We start from the raw sequence: 18,582 nt of genomic DNA on the forward strand, positions 1-18,582 counted from the left end.
AAGCAAATGGTTCTGGGTAGAACCTCAGCTCTTCAGCCAAAAAAACCTTCTGCAACCTTTATTTCGAAGAGGGAACACATACTGATAGAAGTGAAATCATACCCTTCTGTTGTTGAAAATAACACTTGGCAACATACATATTAAACAATGAATCACCGGGGACATGATTCCACATATTACTCTTTTATAATCACCATAATGTAATATTTGTATAAAAATTGTCATTTTAAATCACCCCAAAAAAGCTTTCAATGGCAACTTGGAGTATCCGCCTTCAGAAGCAATAACAGTCAAATTGTTAAATTGTGTAGCTTAGAAAAATAGAAAATGAGTGAAAAAAAGAGGGAGACAGGGAAGGACATGGGGAACACATTGAGAGAGTGGTTCAGGGCTGTGCTCTCTCGGTTTTGTCTGGGTCTGTTGTTTTCGTTGCCACTGCTGTTTGTTGGCATATGATCTCTGTCAGCACAGGGCACAGCACAGTATGGGACCGCATGAACAGCTCGGGTGTGAGCAGCTCGCCAAAAGCGGCTTTGGTTTGAATCACATCACAAGGTGTTAGCGTATTGTATTTTCTCCATCCTCTCTGTCATATTTAGATACAGTAGTATACTGACTACAGTGAATTACGTATGCACAGCACAAATAGCATATATCCCCTTGCATCTCTGAACATTGATTCATCCATGCAAACATCCACTTACGCCTATAAGAATATGATATCCATCCATAAAGGATACACAACTACACTATAGTCAACCACTGTACACATACACTCATGAGTCAGCAGTGTACACACATATTAGTTAGTGGGGGCAGAGACTACAAAACTACTAACGTGGACCATTTCCCTGACTGGAGGCCTGTTTCTGAGACACAGGACAGTACACACTCTGTGAATGTGTGTGTGCTGGAGACAGCATGTTGCAGATGATGTGGCATGGTTAGTCCTACTTGTGGCTCTGGTGTGAAGTCTGAATTAAAAAAAACAGTGATTATATTATAAACTGTGGCTGTGGAGCTTCATAGACATTTAATGGTCTATGGTGGATGTAACCCAACATGAATGCACGAATCATGCGCTCTGAACAGTTACAAAAAACACACCTTTTTTATATTTTTGTCAGTCGTTTTCTTACTTTTGAAACCAATTTTACGGTCATCTGAGCCTCCTCCCAATATAATTATGCAACTGCCAGATTTTGAAGGAAGTAATGCAATATGGCCCAAGAAATTCTGACTTGTCTTTTAACAGTTGTACTTTTTTTTAAAGTTTCTTTAGACACAATTTAGATACATCTTGTTATTATTTATCCAGTTACATGGTTAAAATGTTATGTCATACACTTGTCATACACTCAAAAATGAAGCAGATTGAACAATGGTATAAGTCCCACCCCTTCCCATATAATCCCAATACAGCTAAGAAAACATGTATTTTTGTGACAAATATATACGGAAGTAGATTTGTAGTTTTTCTTGCATAATATTTGACTCACCAGTTTGACTGCTGAAACATGTGAATGCAGCTACGTAATTACAATCAAATACCTTTAATTAAATCGGTTCCAAGCCCTGAGTTACCAAATTAAATAAAGAAATCAAACTCCTATAACTTGTCCTACTAGTATACGTACGTCACGTCGCTGCACTAGCAGATCTCAAATGCAGTTGGAAATTATATTCAATTCAATTCATTTTGTATAGCCCAAAATCACAAATCACAAATTTGCCTCAGAGGGCCTTACAATCTGTACACATCAATCTCAGACTCAAGAATAATGGCCCAAATTGTAAAATAACACTAAAATTATCAAACACCAACAAAAGTCGGATGAAAACCGTTGTATATAATTAATTCTACAGTCACGCCCATCAACCCCCCCCCCTGCCCCACACACACACATACATACCTACACACAGTGCAATAATAATGACATAATATAGATGATAAGGGGATATTTAATTGATTTTAATGCATTTGAGTTGGAAGCACAAAATAAGGGTAGGTATTTCAGTATTAACAGTTTTGATCATATTTCTTTCACATATGTTGTTGTTGAGAAAGGATCTTTAGGTTTCAATCTTCTTGAGGCACTACCACTGATTTCTAACTAAATTAAGATGATTTTTATTTTAATGGAAGATCTGCCCTTTTTCGTGATCAAATGTGCTCACTGGATGACTAGCATTGTTACATATTCTTAACCCTAGGCAACATAATCAAGAGCCTTCTTTCTCCACAGCCATGTATAAACACCTGCTATTATATCAGCACACACATTCATTTGTCCCCGCTCAAACAATTCAATTAATATTATATTCCATTATACGGCCACTTAAATGTATTAAATCAAAAGTAAACTGTAGAGGAGTTATACAAAATAACCTAATAAAAATCAACACCAAAGCCAGGTTCTTTGTCTTTCACACCCAACCTGGAAAAACAATACAGACAATTCTGTTTGTTATAGTGTAACGGGCCCCAGGTCCATATTGTGAATTCCTATCGGAATTTTCAGAGTTCTTATCAAATCTAGTCCTTAAAACAGAAAAAATATTTATTGTAGGTGACTTTAATATTCATGAGGATGTCGATAATGATAGCCTTGGTACTGCTTTACCTGTTTATTAGATGTGATTGGCTTCTGTCAGAGTGAACAGAAACCCACTCACTGTTTTCGACCTGGTTCTGGCTTATGACTTACAAATAGAACATTTAATCGTCTTTACACAGAAATTAGGCAAAGGTTTCTACACTAGATGTCTATGTGATAGTGCTGTAGCTAACTTTAAAGAAGCGATTCCATCTGTATTTAACTCAATACCATAATACCATGTCTCAATAGAACAGAGGACTCCTGTGATCACTTTAGTCCGTCCCAGGTTGATCATCTTGTTGATAGAGCTACAGGCTCACTGAGGATGACATCAGACTCTGTTGCCCCTCTGAAATTGATGATAATAAAACAAAGGAAGTTCATGAATGTCTTTAATGATAAGATTATAACTATAAGAGAGACAATCAATGTCCTCTACCAGGAATGGCCATTGCACTGCAGCTTAAGTTAAGCCAGGTTCAATGACGTTGGCTTCCGTGTTGGTGCTATTGCTCTGTCAAGAATCATAGATGGATCCAAACTAAAATGGTAGGTTGATAAAACTGCATAAGACAGTGAGCATAAACAAAGACTGAAGGTAGTAAAGAATGACAAGATTGGAAAGTGGTAGTGGTTTTTGAAAGAGGAGATAGAGGTCAGATAAAGGCAAAAAAGATGGAAAGGTAATTGGGGAGTGGATGAAGAGTGAGAATGAAGAAGACAACAGAGACCGCCAGGAAGGCGAAGCGTTGACAAAGATAACAGAGGTCGAGGGGAGATAGACCAAGAGAATATTCAAGTAGAGAGAGAGAACGAGTCTAACAAAAGGAATGAAAATGAGAAGAGAAGCACTCTTTATGAGCCCAGGACAGTAAAATAGGACTCCTCGACGGCAGCGACACAGTTTCCTGTCTCTTTCTGTCTTCCTCCCTGCCACCAGTGAGCCGCCATGCAAATAGAGCCAGAATGGAGCCTCTTGTCTGCCTAACAGGAGGCGACAGGGAGCCTGATGCCTAATAATGTCTACCATCTCGCTCAGGGATTAGACACAGCAACAAGGAAGAGAGACAGGTGTATGGGGAGAGGAATCTCCAGGAGCTTATACAAGCTTGGCTCTGTGAATTGGGGAAGCCATTACAGGTGACAGCAGCAGGCTGCGGACAACTACAGCTTTTCAAGGCAAACACCAAAAGACATAGAACTAGGAGTGAGCCCGAATAGTCGGACTATTCGATGGATACATCCTGATTCAACAGTCAATCTAACAGTGGCAGTGCAGAAAAACGGTGTTATGGGACAAAGATCATTCCACTCTGGCTAAATGGGGAGTGCTGAATGTATTATTTTAGATTGAATTGCTTGGTTTCTCCCAATAAATCATGATATATATATATATATATATATATATATATATATATATATATATATATATATAGACTATTTGGGTATAAATAGCACCCCATAACAATACTGTTAACAAACATTTGAAAATAAGTCAATCCGTCTTGTGGGGAGGCACATATAAACCAATGCAATGTATCCTATTACTAAGGATTAGTATTAGGCAAAGGTGTGTTCAAATGTAATCCTGTAAAATGTGGTTTTTGGTAAGAAGCGTCAATGAAGAAGGTGTTTTCGCAGCAATATTAGATCCATACTAGAGAGAATTATGACCTGTTTACCTTCCAAAGGTTGGGGGGGAGGAATTCTCTAAAAGTTACATTTCCTCTGCTGATCCGACCCCTGACTTAAAACCATGATCCTATTCAAACAGTGAGGTTTTTTCATCCGTTGCAACCATACTGTCAAAACATGTGGTAAGTGTGTGGTAAAGTAAAAACAGCATTTGCCTCTAAGTGTAGTAGAATAGATGTATAAAGCAGCATTAAATTGTAATCATCAACAAAAATAGAAGTGCATGAAAACTGTACTCAGCAAACATTCCAAATATTTTACACTGGAATACATAAGTAAGCATGTGGGGCTACAGAAGAATTACATCCTATAATCCTTGTGTCTTAACTGTTGCACATCCATGACAAGATCAAACTGTCTGTTTCTGTTCATGTGCACCTCTCTCCTCCCACTTCTTCACCTGAAATCATTCACTCAGTGCATGCATTCAGCTCTGTCGCTGCCTCTCTATTCAATTAATGAATCAATAAATAATACTTAATTATGATTACCAACTAGCTTATAATGACCTCAAAAAGACACCCAACAAACACCAAACCAAAACATACAAAAGAAAAGGTTACCAGTTAAAAATGCTACGAGTAACAACATTTGAAGGAATATTTTTAACGGTTTTCCTGGCAAATATCTCAATACGTAGAATATCACACATGTAGTCTGTTGTCATGAGTTTACAGTCAGTTGAACTGGTTGTGAGTTTTAAAGGTGCGAAGTTGAACATTGTGAACATCTATTAAACAATGCAAGCAATGATGAAGATAGGTAATCATTTCAGACGGACATGAAGCCTGGAACTATTAACGTTCTTGTTTTTAGGCTCGTTCATTTTCATTCATTTGAACAGAGTTTTTCTCTACTCTATTCTGGTGTGTGCACCTGTACCTAACAGATTTTATGTTGTCACAACATTAAATCTGTCTGATCGGCTGTGCAGTGCTCCAAATCTACGCACAGCACAGCAGTTGTTGCCTGTAGGGTGAACATCGCTCTAATTGTCCAGATGCAAGTCCTCAGATCTGAGTGGTGTGTTGTTCGGTATAAGCGAGCTTTCTGAAGTCAGACCTGTAGCTCCAGAACACCCTGCTCCCCTCCAGACCGTCTCAGGCAGTTCATTAGTTTGACTGGCAGCATAAATGACTCAAAAATAAATGCACCGAGTTATGTCACGCCACAACAAGCAGGTTGGGGTGTGAACATGGCTTTAGATTATAGACTTTAAGACAGCACTTTGTTTTTATTGCCTGCCCGTCACAGCTTCCATCAGCCGGCAGAGAGAATGTCGCTGGTTTACTGAGGAAGAGGGTGGAGAGGCTTGTTCCTGTGGAAAGCGATCCACAGTGACTGTAGCTCATAAATCTGTCTCACGTTGTCCCTGGATACACTGTACAGCATTCTAACAAATGACTAAACACACACACGCACAGTAAGAAAACACAAAGCGACGCGCTCTCGCTTTTCATTCTCCTTCTATTCAGGCTGGCTTAATTACTCGCTTGATCCACGCACCCTCAGTGAGAAACCATTACAGAGGAGACACTGAACACAGACTAGTAAACACATTAAGAGCATCAAACACATTACACCGCACTTCTCTCAAACACTCACAGAGCGAGCGTCGCTTTTCATATTGGCGGAAAAGGAGAGATTTCGAAAAAGCTGTACCTTTGCTTTTAGCTAGAGGAGCAGGAGGAGGAGGCGAAGACAGAAGAGAGGATCCACAGCCGAGACAGCCCAGGCAGGGAGGAAGAAGAGGAGGAGAGGTGAGACAGACACCAACCATATCAATGTATATATGAATACATGTCATGAGGATAAATCAATGTACAACAGCAGCTGTACATCACAAAAACACTTGAAACATGCAACCACAACAGGATTCCAGGATCTGTGAATGTCACACCAACCCTGCAAAGGCAGAGAACTACACACACGCCGGAGGTTTCAGGCTGCTCAGGTTAACAGGATGTCAATAAAGCCTTCGTTTTAGGACCATATTGGTGCTGAACATATCAGCATAGCATATAATACCGACAAATGCAGATACTGCATTCTGCCTTTGAATCATCTTCAGAGATTAAAAGAGGAAAATGGAAGGTCTTTCCAGCTTTCTTGCCTTTTTATAGTTTTTTTATGATAAATAAACTTTGTTTATGATAAATAAACATCATATTGAATATTTTGAGATATTTGATTGTTTGTAAGTACAATATTTCTTTCTGAACTGTAGTGGCGTAGAAATGGAAATACAGAAGAAGTACAACTACCTCAGAATTGTACTTTAGAACAGTACTTGGTACATACAGTAGGTACTTTCCATAACTCCCGCGGCTGCTGGACTGCAAACCGATGTAGTCTGTGTTGGTTGGATCTTCTCTTGTGCCAGACGGCTCAGATGTTACGTGCACCACAAGTCAGCAGCTCAGATGGCAGGTGCTACTACTCTGCTAAGTCAGGTTAGGCTAGTTACCTTTTAACCTTTCTGTCAGCAGAAACGACTCCTGCTCCATCAGAACTGCATTTAGTTACTACCAGTTTATATATTTTATTTAAATTGAGTTACATAAAAGAAAACTAGTTCTAGTAAAAGCTGGTCGTAGTTATCTTCTTTAAGCAGCTCTCTTGTTCAGCTGGAGGCCAGTGACCCTGAGACACTTCCTAGCGGTTGTGTAGTGCGTTTTGGCTTTGTAGGGAAAAATCACACTGTATTTAAAAACGTGCACTTTCATTTTCTACAGCGCAAAAACATGCCGTTCCACACTACAATCCCACACACAAAAGCACAGACATGAGAGAGAAGGGGGAAGGAGAGGCATACCTTGTTCTGCCATCATATGTGCGAGGCCTTGAGAACAGAAAAGAGAAGGAAGAAGCACAAAGAACTCTTGAGCACAGAGCACACGTAGTTTCAATACTCTATAGTATTGTGATGATACATGCTTTCCCCAGGAGAGAAAGCATGGCATCAGATCACACAAAGTTTCAGTGGCTTTCCTCATTAGAAATACCATCATGTTAGCAGAAGTGACAGCCTGCAGAAGAAACACTGTACCTCTTCTCTGTCTTGGGTTCAATAACAGAGCTCACATTCACTGAAGTGCTGTCTGGACTTAAACCTGCAGTAACTGATGTCACACGGACAGAAGACGTAAACTAAGGCTACCTGTTATGTGCATTTTCAATTTGCAAACAAATTAAAATGAAAATGATTGCAAAAGAATTAGCGCCTCACGGTCAGAGCAGTTTCACATCCGTGTCTGTCCAAAATGTCATCACTTCATCATTTTATCCTATTAGACATTTGTGTGAAATTATCATAATTAGCAATATGAATTATTGAGTTATGGCCAAATACATGTTTTGAGAGGTCAAAGTGACCTTTGATGAAGTTCTCTCACGGTGTTATTCCTGAGATATTGTGTTCACAACAATAGAGCGGACGGACAAGCAGAGAACCTAACGCCTCCGGCCACGCTGTGAGCGCTGTGGAGGCAGACTAACATTACGCTGGCCTCATATTGCAGACTCACCAAGCCGATACAATGTTAGTATTGGCCTGTCTGGATATCTGCAGCTATACTCTTGATGGCTATGGCTGTCATATACTTAATTAATTTAGTGTTTTCATTCAAACTCACCTGGCATATTGTTGTTGACCTCTGGAATACAAGGGGAGAGAGAAAACAAGCAAACAAAGCCAGTATTAGAAACACTCGTATTACTTGCATGCTATATATCATGCAAAATATGATAACACTTCATAGTCCATACAAAGGGCCGGCAGAGGGCACAGCCATGTGCATGTCATTTGCAATGCAGAAAGATTTAGCAATAAGGTGTTAAAGCAGCAACATTTGGTCTGGAAGCATTCAGTCTCATTAGATAAAATATCCAGCGGGAGGCAGAAGGCATCTTTTCCTCCGCGAACCCACTGATGACACACAGACGTTTGGTATCTCCGTTATCCTTCAGTGCAGACATATCACCCTATTTGATCAGCATCCTCAGGTGATGTTTTTAAAGTATAAAGACAAACAGAAAGGGAACGGACAGAAACCCAGAATAAGGTCATCCTTTAAGTGAAGCTCCAGTCCCACGTTCCAGTAAAGTGTTCAGACAGATTAAACAGCATACTGATGATTGTGCTATTCTTAGAGCCACTGCAGTGTAAACGTGTCAGGGTTGATATAGCCAAGCGGCCACAAACATAAGAATCCAGGACTCCCCTGGAAACAATAAATATCCTCAGTGAAAGTCTTTTATCATAAAGTGCTAGTCAACTGGAAACTTTGATCTGAAGGGAGCACCAGGTAAGAAGTGTGGGGCTCTCTGAATAGTGTCCATTGCTAAGCAGAGCCATACAGTACACAGCTGCTTCCACTACCAATACTGCCAAGTTATAACTGGTGTAAATAATTAACAATAATTGTAATGAAGAATAAACATATCTGTCCTTTTGATAGCAGTAAGGGTTTTATTGTATACAAATAAAAACAAATACAAAATGAAATCAGGGAGTTGGCACAGTTGAATCATCTTCAGAGAGACGTGAATATTGCCGACAGATTCTGTTTGTCAAGCGTGTCATGGAATCTGTGAAGATAACTCGCCAAATACTGGACAGAGCAGGGAGTTGATGTTTCCCTTTCTAAAGGCCCAACACCTAAACCAGGTCAAAACCATTGCTCTTCTTTGATTATTGAAATACATGGAGCCCTATAGTTCGGCCACTCACAGACATGAAGTAGCTGGAAAATGAAGTTAAAGGTAATTGAACAGACATGCAGTGAATGTTCTTCGCGGGGACTAATTGGGCCAATCAGAAGAAGAAGAAGTCAATCAGATATGTATTAGATACTAATTCAGTTCAAACGGAGGACTTTCAGCTGTGCTCCAACTAGCAAAGGAGCGTTGTGTGTGTGTGTGTGTGTGTGTGTGTGTGTGTGTGTGTGTGTTAGGATCACTCTTGACAGAGGGACATTACATGTGGCTTGTATTGCTATCTTTGTGACTTTTCTTTATTTTAGTTGTCATAATGATGTCAGTTAGATTTGATTCATTCAGAGCTGTGGAATAGTTAATCATCCATGTTTGCTCACTACATCTGAGCCTTTCTTACCCTCAGCTACAGGTTATATCATATATTAAATAGTATTGGCCATGAGAAGCAGGTAATTATCGGTTATCACATCGGCTGAAAGAATCCTTATTGTGCATCCCTAAATATTATCAATCAGCAGGTTGAATAAAAATCGGTCTGTCAGACTTCTATCTGGAAACCATCCTGTTTTTAAGGCACTGCAAAAACATTAGATTTGTAAATAGTTTGTATGGAGATTACTATATTACATATACATTTTTTACAGTATGTTTTCATTACACACGCATGTAAGTACATGCATCTATGTACAAACACCTGCATGTGTCAGAAAGTATGTGGCCTGTGTTGAATAAATCACCTCAAACATACGATACTATGTCCCGCATACAGTTGCTGCATTTCTAGCTTGATATTTTTAAATGTGTGAGTCCAGCTTTAATTAAAGAACTTTTGTGAACGTGCTGTCTTTTACAGATTCCTGATTGACACTCAAGTCTGCCACCATTATGCAGCACATTTTGGATGATGGTGTGACTGGTCAACAACCCTGTTTTGGCTTTTGACAGATGCGAAAAAATGCAAAAAACAGAACCTGTTACGCTTATGCAGAATTGTCCAATATGGATGTACTTCTTAGGACACTGAACTGCTGAGTCACAATGGTGGATGTTTGTCTCAGTTTAGCAAATAAAAGTGCATGTTTAGGATTAGGGAAAGATTGTGGTCATGGTCTAAATAAACCCCACTGACTGGTGGTAGGAGATTGAATACTTAAAGCAGTCAGTGTCAGGTCAGATGTTTTTCACATCCGGCAATCCACCGTGGGCCTCGGACTACAATGCCACGACATGGTTTGTGCTCCTGATAGACTGAAAATGTAAATATAGGTTGTATGTAGGCACTCATTTCCACTGCATGGCTCGGCTACATTCCACTCAACTCACTTTTGCTCCCCGTGCTTTTCTCGATCTTGTTTTCAACTGCAGATATTACCCTGCCTGCCCTTCGGTGGAGGCAGAAGTCTCAGTTGATTGCCATAGCAATGCCGCATTAAACTGCCGTGACATCATTTTCAATGCCACACTTACTGAATCCTTTCATCGGCACTCAAACAGAGGAATAATAATGTAAAGCAAAAGCCAAGCCACAACAGAAACCAAGACAAACTAAGGTAAAATATAACACTGATAAAACAGCAGTGTTTTATTTTGTTTAATCTGGGGAAAGTGTATAAAAACTCCCAACTGTGATGTGACGTAATGAAGTGGTGATTCTCTCTGATCAGTGGTCTGCAGTGTTTTAGTATCGGCTCAGCTCATCTGGAACCTCGACCGAGGTTACCAGAAAAAGTACTGTAATGGGAAAATACATCTCAGTATCATGAAATGTTTACCCAGCAAGGTGAGAAAGGATTCACACTGTGGTTTCTTCCTAATATGGAAATGTTTAGGTTCTCGTGAATGTATCTGGCATGAGATCATGGAAGAAGGAAAAGCCAGTGTAAGACATCTTTGATTTATCTCAAGGTGGGAAAGAGTGTGAAGATTTGAACTCATGTTGAAGAATGCTTCCAACACGGACTCTGCCTGAAGAGCTATGTTGAGTATTTTTCCTCTGGCAAGAGAATTAAATGGAACAAAGACAACTTTGAACGATTTCGAATAACACTCTTTTCTCCCGATTAACATTGAAATATTCTACAACAGTACCAAGTAACAACAACACTTCCAATGTATCAAAACCAAAAAAGAGCGAGCCAAGTTGAGCAGAGCCCGGGGTAGCATGCAGTGGAAATGCAGCATTAGTGTCCTTTATGGAGGAACGACAAGCTGGGGAGAGAGTAGATTAACAATTTCATCTTTCAGTTCCCTCCCCCATTCCAGTTTGATTTTCTGCGTAATCCATCATTAGAAGCTCAATCTCTCTGTCCCGACCCTCCTGCTCTATCATTATTTTCTTTTCTATCTTGACCTACTTCCTTTGACAATTTACTTCCCCTGTATTGTGCCTCTGTTTCTGTCACCACCAGGCTTTGGTGTGTGTGTGTGTGTGTGTGTGTGGACAGAGAGAGAGAGATGCCTGAAAACACATACATATTTAATGTGGTACTAGTCAACACTCACAGGTACAACTCCCAGTGGCAAGCTAGCCAGCATTGAACTCAATACAATTACTGTAAGGGAGCTCTGAAATATGTCCTCTCGGCTATGAATGTATAACTCTATATCCTCCAGCTCTCCTCAGACATTTCTCCCAAAAATAAAATCAAAACTGATCACCATTCTTTGGGGATGACTCAGCGGTGCTTTGAAAAACGTATTTATTCATCAGTCGAGAGATAATCTAGGTAAGAGCATGACTCTCTCTTTAATTCAATAGCCAAAAGGTGACGCGAGGATAGCGGGGGTTTAGAGCTCAAAGTGGATTACTTAAAGGGATGATTCATGATGTGTTGGATAAAGTAGGAAAGCACAGTGATTAATGAGGTATTTCAAATGCTGCTTTCTCTCATCAGTGCTGGCTTAACTGATGTTTCCTTCATGTTATTAAAATGGAAGGTATGTACACACACACAACACTCCCACGGGATAAATGATTAAGTCCTAACATTTTAGAGGGCTTGATTATTACTGTTTTCATCATCAATATTGTAACAGCCATCATCTCCTCACCAGCAGCCATGTTTCATGTTGATATGAACATACGGGTGGCTGGAGAAACAGACAGGGAGGGCTGCTGAAGCCATCTGCCCGTGTTGGGGTGACAACACGCATACAGCTGGTGGACCGTCGGCCGGGTGACACACAGGGCTGAGATCCGATAGAGAGGGAACCTCAGACTGAGCGCCGCTGTGTTTCCTAGTTTCGGCATTTAATTTACACCTCTCTATATTGTGTTTTTTGTCAGGAATACTTTCTCAGAGAACGCAAACATTACTTGGCTGAAAAGTGACACTTTTTTATTTTTCTGAGGCATCAACCAATAGAGTTGTGTCTATATTTTAGAAACGACAAAAATGGAGGCTCCGTAGTTCGAACCCTGACAAAGACGCTCAGACCAGATCCACTCCTTCTGTTCTCACCTTCCACAATAAAAAGATCAAGGCACATTTAGCACGTGTGTAAAGGCCTTTAGAACGTTTACCAAAGCCATGATCTTTTTGATTTTTGTTGTCTAAACCTTACCAAGTTGTGTTTTTGCTTAAGAAACTGACACACCGTCCTTCACACGTCCAAAATTGACACTAAAGGGGAAACTAGAGCTTCTTAGTTTGAAGTTTAGGACCACTGAACGAGTGGTGGTATCTGATGAGTTGGGAGTGAGAACGGGTTGTCACTGCCCCATCAGATAAGATGACCACTCAGTTCAAAGGACTGCTGCTGTGTGGTTCATATATACAGGATACACCTTCAGTTCCCCTCTCTGACCTCCTCAGGGAACGTTCCCTCTCCTCATCTCCTCAAAGACACATTCAAGGTATTGTAACATCCTCAATGACGCTGGTCCTCGATCAATATCTGGGTCAGTGGCTGGAGGACAAAGGACTGGAGGAAGCTGAATTAGCAGAGGGCAAAGCACCCTATGTGTCGTTGTAGATTACATGGACCAACCAGGTCTTTTGTCGTTTAATTTGAAGGACTTTTGGTCGGGTCTTTATGTCAGGAACAACACAAGTTGAACGAGTGACTGTTGATTCCATATGAGAATATGGCCTTTATTTTTCTTTGATTTGAGAATACATCATATAGTGCATACATTCAAACAAATGGAGAGTAACTGATGACACAGTGCTGGTCATCCCATCTTTACAGACAGACTGATATGGTTCTTTACAGCTGTGTTACTTCCTCCACATCATTCAGTCTTGAGATACATTTCATGTTTGTGTAAACAATTCAAATGAAGTGCATTATGTGTCAGACATTTGATGATCAGTAATCATGGGCTGACATATTCTCTCCCTGACGTATTCAAAAAGCCTCATTATTAAGCCTGGTAACAATCAGCGTTCCCTGCTTCCACTCACCTGTCCGCCTGGCAGGAGGCAGCCAGGCGGACAGGCGAGAGAGGCAGAGCCAGACATAAATCACCACTGGGAACAGGTCCCAATGTGGAGGCCGTAAATCAAGGTTGGGAAAGTTGGCCTATCAGCCTACAAGGGTCACCAGTGCCCTCGCATCGATGGCTCAGCGAGTCACGCATCACAGCGCTGAGCGGCTGGAGGGCGGTGCGGTGAGGTGGTGTGTGTGTGTGTGTGTGTGTTGGAGAGAACTGTGAGAGGATAAGGGAGTCGGGAGAGGGAGGATGCCTACAGATGTAAGAGCTGGCAGACCAGTTCAAGGGATGACTGAGAACACCACATTCAAACACTTCTCAACTACCAGAGTCCAAAATAGTGCCATAAAATGTTAGACCTGTAAACTTGTAAAGGACAAAGTTTTTCCATTATCTTTACTTTCTCGAGTAAAAATATCCAGTGAAGCAAAAGTCGATCTAATAAGGAAACGATAAATGGACAGACATGTTTAGCCCCACTATTAGTAGGACCAAGCAAAGCAAGATCATCAGTATGCCATCGGCTCTGTCAGAACACTTGTAACACGGGTTATAAGAACCTGCTATCCTCATTTTAGACTTTTTCGGCCCTTGGTGCCACAGCGCTGTGTGTTGGCAGGAAGATGTGGCCGGCTGGAGAGAGACTGAAAAGATGGAGCTAATTAAAAACAGCGGTCTTTGTGGGTTGTTCCTCTGCCAGTCATCTCAGCTACTGATCTCATCACAGTTAACATCACATTTAAATATAATAAAAGATTACTAAATATTAAATACAGTATGGATTATGCCAAATATATTCCATGAAGGTAATTGGATGCTTCACAATCACATTCATTACTTGAATGATGCAATAAATGGGAGCAATTTGGGGTTTGATGTCTTGTCAAAGGACACTTCGACCTGCAGCCGGGGATCATACCACCGATCGGGCATCAACGTGTTCAATGCCAATGTATCTGAGAGAGGCCACGGTCTGGTTATCTGAACTGCACCGCCACCGGGTTACGTGGATCCTGGGTCTGGATGTAGCTCCTGTACTCTGCGATCCTGGTTTTTAGAGCCCTTTGTGTTTTTCCTATGCTAAGCCACTTGGGCATTTGATAAAACAGATTACATTTCTTGAGGAACGAGATATAGCGCCTCTTAGTTTCAGTGTTTTTCCTTATCGGTGGGTGTATGTGAGGATCAAGGAAAGTAGTGTTTTTAAGCAGTGAAGAGTTCAGATTTTAGTTTTGGGGAGACGTTTGTACAATACTTTGGGAAGAAGTTTAAATTAATTTGAACTAGTGGATCAGAGCTCAAAATGAGCCAATGTTTCTCTATGATTTCTTCAAACTCTTTAGCTGATTATTTTACATAGCACCATCATTTCAGTGGAGGTTTTTCCTTTTTGATAGGGCACTCTTCCTCTGAAACAGTGCTGAACCTGTTCATTCTACACTCTTTCCTGGAATCTGTGTTCTAATTCGTCTGCTTGTTTCTGCTAGTCAGTTTGTTGAGTGCAGATGCTGCTGATACGACCAAACTGGCCGACATGGCGGCTATTTTCAGATGGTGCAGATGGAAAATTAAATGTTAAATAACATTGAATATTATAATATGAATTTTTTAAATGACTTCATTCCACTCTATATTCCCTTGCTGCATTGTCACACCTTGTGTCTTAATTTATCATACAGAGGCATATGTCTTTTCTGTTATAGAGTGCACAGCAAGTGTAATATAGGACGTGTCAGTGTGTGCACCATGAGAACACACACTGCTGTGAAACTAGAGCCCTTCGCCTTGTTTTGGTTCTCAGATGTCAAACTAAAGAACACAGAAAGATTGAAACAAATGTATACCAAGTTAAATGAGACTTGTGAAGTTGTACATGAACAGGAAAAGAAGAATAACCAACTTCAAAATGTCATCACTTCATAATTTTATCCATTAGACATTTGTGTGAAATGGTCATAATCAGCATATGTTATTATGACCAAAATATCACAGGGACTTTTGACAACTAAAATATAATCAGTTCATCATTGAGTCCAAGAGGACGTTTGTGCCCAATTTGAAGAAATTCCTTCTCGAGATATCATGTTCAGGAGAATGGGACAGACGGAAAGCCTCCGGAGGCCTAAACATAGGACCCATCATTCAGTGGAACACGCCAAACTAATCGAGACTCACAGACCAAGGTCTGTAAATAATGGGTCTGAAGTATTAATAGTGATGAGAGAGATGAGAGAGATGCTAAACTATTCAGCAGATTAGTGGATCTGAGCGGCCTGGATGATGGGGCAAACATAATCAGATCCCAGACCTGTACTAACAAGACCAGAGCGCACTCTCTCATATATCTGACTGGTACTCAGCAGAGAGGGCCGCATGGAGGAAGTGTTTCACCTCCAGCTACAACGAGTCCTCCCCCTGTCTGATGTTGTGACAAAGCAGATTGTCTTGAATACTTAACACGCAAGTCTTCTGCTTCTAGACAATAACAAGAGAAAAACATTTCTACCTTCGGAGCCCACACCTTTCACCTAAATGCATCCAAGTCAAAGCAGCTCAGCCCCCCCACATACACACACACACACACACACACACAAACACACACACACAAACACCCTCCTTCCTTGCCTTTATTTCAAACTCCGGGAGAGATAGATTAAAAAAAACCCTAATCTTTAAATTCCAGATTCCCTGGCCTTTTGTCTGTATGCAGGGGATTTGGCGTCAGCCCAAATGAGATGTAAATTCCATATTTGTGAGAGGTTAGGAAGAGCGCTCGAATTCAGAGATGGGGGAAAAAATAGCTAAACAAATATATTACAACAAATTACCTCTGATGTGAATTAATTTAATGGAAAAGACTTTCTCATCAAAGTGGTATTGATGTGGAGTCAGATTATTGTGTACTCCTCAGCTGCTGGGAGCAGCCGGAGAATGAGTATTGATTGTGAATAATTAAGTACATGATAAGAGTTTTTTCACAGCCCAGAAAAAGAGCAGAGCTTCCGGGATCCATTTCATGTGCTGACTGCATGTTCACCAATTACCACAACAAAACAGGCATTATCACAGAATGTTATGTGCTCAGGATTTATCAAATCACAGGAAATCCAGTTTCTACATAAAGCAAGTGAAAGTGCCTTTTATTTGGCCTGCAGGGAGGAAATACTGGGGGGAAGGGGGAATGAGTAAAGGGCTCTTTTTTTAATAGAAATCCATTTTGGTCTTGGTACAGCCAGCTGTGGAGCGATTGAAACACAGCTCTGGTAAAATTCTCAGCACAAAAGAATGTGATATAAAACACCTGACATCTTGTGATTGGGTGAAGAAAGGGGGCTCAGGAGGCCCCATTCTCTCTATAGGCGTCCTTATCACTGCCTGCAGGACCGACACCATTAACCTGTGCCTCACTGGCTAACCGTGCTTGGATTAGCTTTCTGATTTCAAAGCTCAGTCACACACACACACACACACACATAGTATATAGGATAATAGTAATCATTGGTTGAGTTCAGCAAGCCCACACAGACAGACTGCCTCAGAGCCCATGATGTCTGGTGTAATAGCAGAGACAATCCTTAGACTAGAGAGATACAAAAAACAAGTAAAGTGAAAAACATGGAAACATTCAAGGTCATGATGTTGGTCATTAACCGTCCTGTAACCGTCCTGGGAAAAACAACAAACAACAACTAACAACAAAACCAAATGTGCTACTTCAGAGCCGGACAGGTGCAGCCCTCCAAATGTGAAAGAACACTCAATGAAGCTCTTCTATTTGACAGATTGTGTCGATGATTTTCACCTAACACTTCACCAGCTGTAACTGCTTCTGGTCCCAGACCTCTAAATTATTGGCCACATTTCTAATTTGTTCAGCGACTCAAACCAAGCAGTGGTTTGTGAGGCATATTTAGCATAATGCCTTCAGTTGGATTTGCAATAAATGAAAATGTAAAATTGTTAGAATACGAAAAAATAAATTAGCTTAATTTTAATTAAGTTGAAGTGAGAGAATCTGTTTCACAGTTGGAGTCCTGCCAAAGTCTATCAAGGTGAATGAGAGCGTCATGTGTCATGTGTTACCTTCACTGCAGAAGCGGCCCTTGAATTCGGTTTTGGAGCAGTCGCAGACCGGCTCTCCATCCACCACGGAGCAGGTACCTCCATTCTCACATGGGTTCACCGTGCACCACCCTTCTGACTCCAGGGGCACATTAAGGCTTCCCAGGAACAGGGGCTGTGAGATGCCATATTTGAGGTCTGTAATTGAGCCCCTGAAGGGCTGCATGTTTCGCACCGTAGGCAGTGTGAGCGCACCATTGCGGATATCCTGAGGCACTCCGCCCAGGAACAGATCGCTGACGATTTTCATGAACTGACGCTGCGGCCGCACCTCATCTGCTTTGGCCTGGCCATCCAGTACCAGCACTGAGCGCAGGTTATACCTGCTCAGACTGGCAGAGTGCCAGCTGCCGTCATCCACCCGCCTGTCAGACACGACTGTGGTCTCAGCGCAGTCGATGCTGAAACTAAGCTGCAGTCGGCCCTCCACCACCGACAGCTGCAGAAAGTCACAGTAGCCACCATCGTCAAAGTACAGCAGAAGTGCCTCCGAGGCTTCCGTCTTGAACTGGAAGCTGAGGTCACCGCGGGTGCTGGCATCCCAGCGGAGGTAGCGGGCCCACTGACCTGGTGTGCCTAAAAATTCCAGTCCCAGACATGTGCTGAGGAACACTTGCAGAGTGATGGAAAAACCTACAGGACCCATAGCGGCAAAGAATGTTTTATTCCAACAAGGGGTCTGAGGGAAAGTCAATCTGAAGGAAATCTTAGGATAGTCAGACTGAATTTAAGGGATCCAAAGTGTTATCAACAATATGTGTAGAGATATATTCTAATAAATATTTCTTATAAAAATATGTTTTCAAAGGGAAAAGGGCAGTAATGGGAGAACAGTCGTTGTGGTTAACAGTCTTAGGGTCAGTATGTTCACATCAGTAAATTGTCCAGTAGATGCAGGGCAGTGGTCGTATTGGAGGAATTGTTGTTTTCCTCCGTAGGGTTAAAGAGAGCACCGGCAGGGGGAGGTGATCTTTTAATAAGTTTCTTTTACACTTCAGAACAGATGCTATC

At 41.2% G+C, this 18,582-nt stretch overlaps 1 protein-coding gene across 1 annotated transcript in view; it reads right to left on the reverse strand.

The window, feature by feature from the left end:
• Nucleotides 1-18,217, reverse strand: part of nrxn3a (neurexin 3a) — a gene marked incomplete at both ends in the record, with an annotated part of 134,836 nt that extends 116,619 nt beyond the window's left edge. Inside the window, 4 exons of the mRNA XM_079174961.1 lie at nt 5,958-5,969; nt 7,111-7,137; nt 7,931-7,951; nt 17,533-18,217. Of these exons, the coding sequence (XP_079031087.1) occupies nt 5,958-5,969; nt 7,111-7,137; nt 7,931-7,951; nt 17,533-18,217 (745 nt within the window). The remainder of the gene's footprint in view (nt 1-5,957; nt 5,970-7,110; nt 7,138-7,930; nt 7,952-17,532) is intronic.
• Nucleotides 18,218-18,582: the final 365 nt, after the last annotated feature.

The sequence above is a fragment of the Pholis gunnellus genome (genome assembly GCF_910591455.1).
Source record: "Pholis gunnellus genome assembly, chromosome: 15".
NCBI classification, from domain to species: domain Eukaryota; kingdom Metazoa; phylum Chordata; class Actinopteri; order Perciformes; family Pholidae; genus Pholis; species Pholis gunnellus.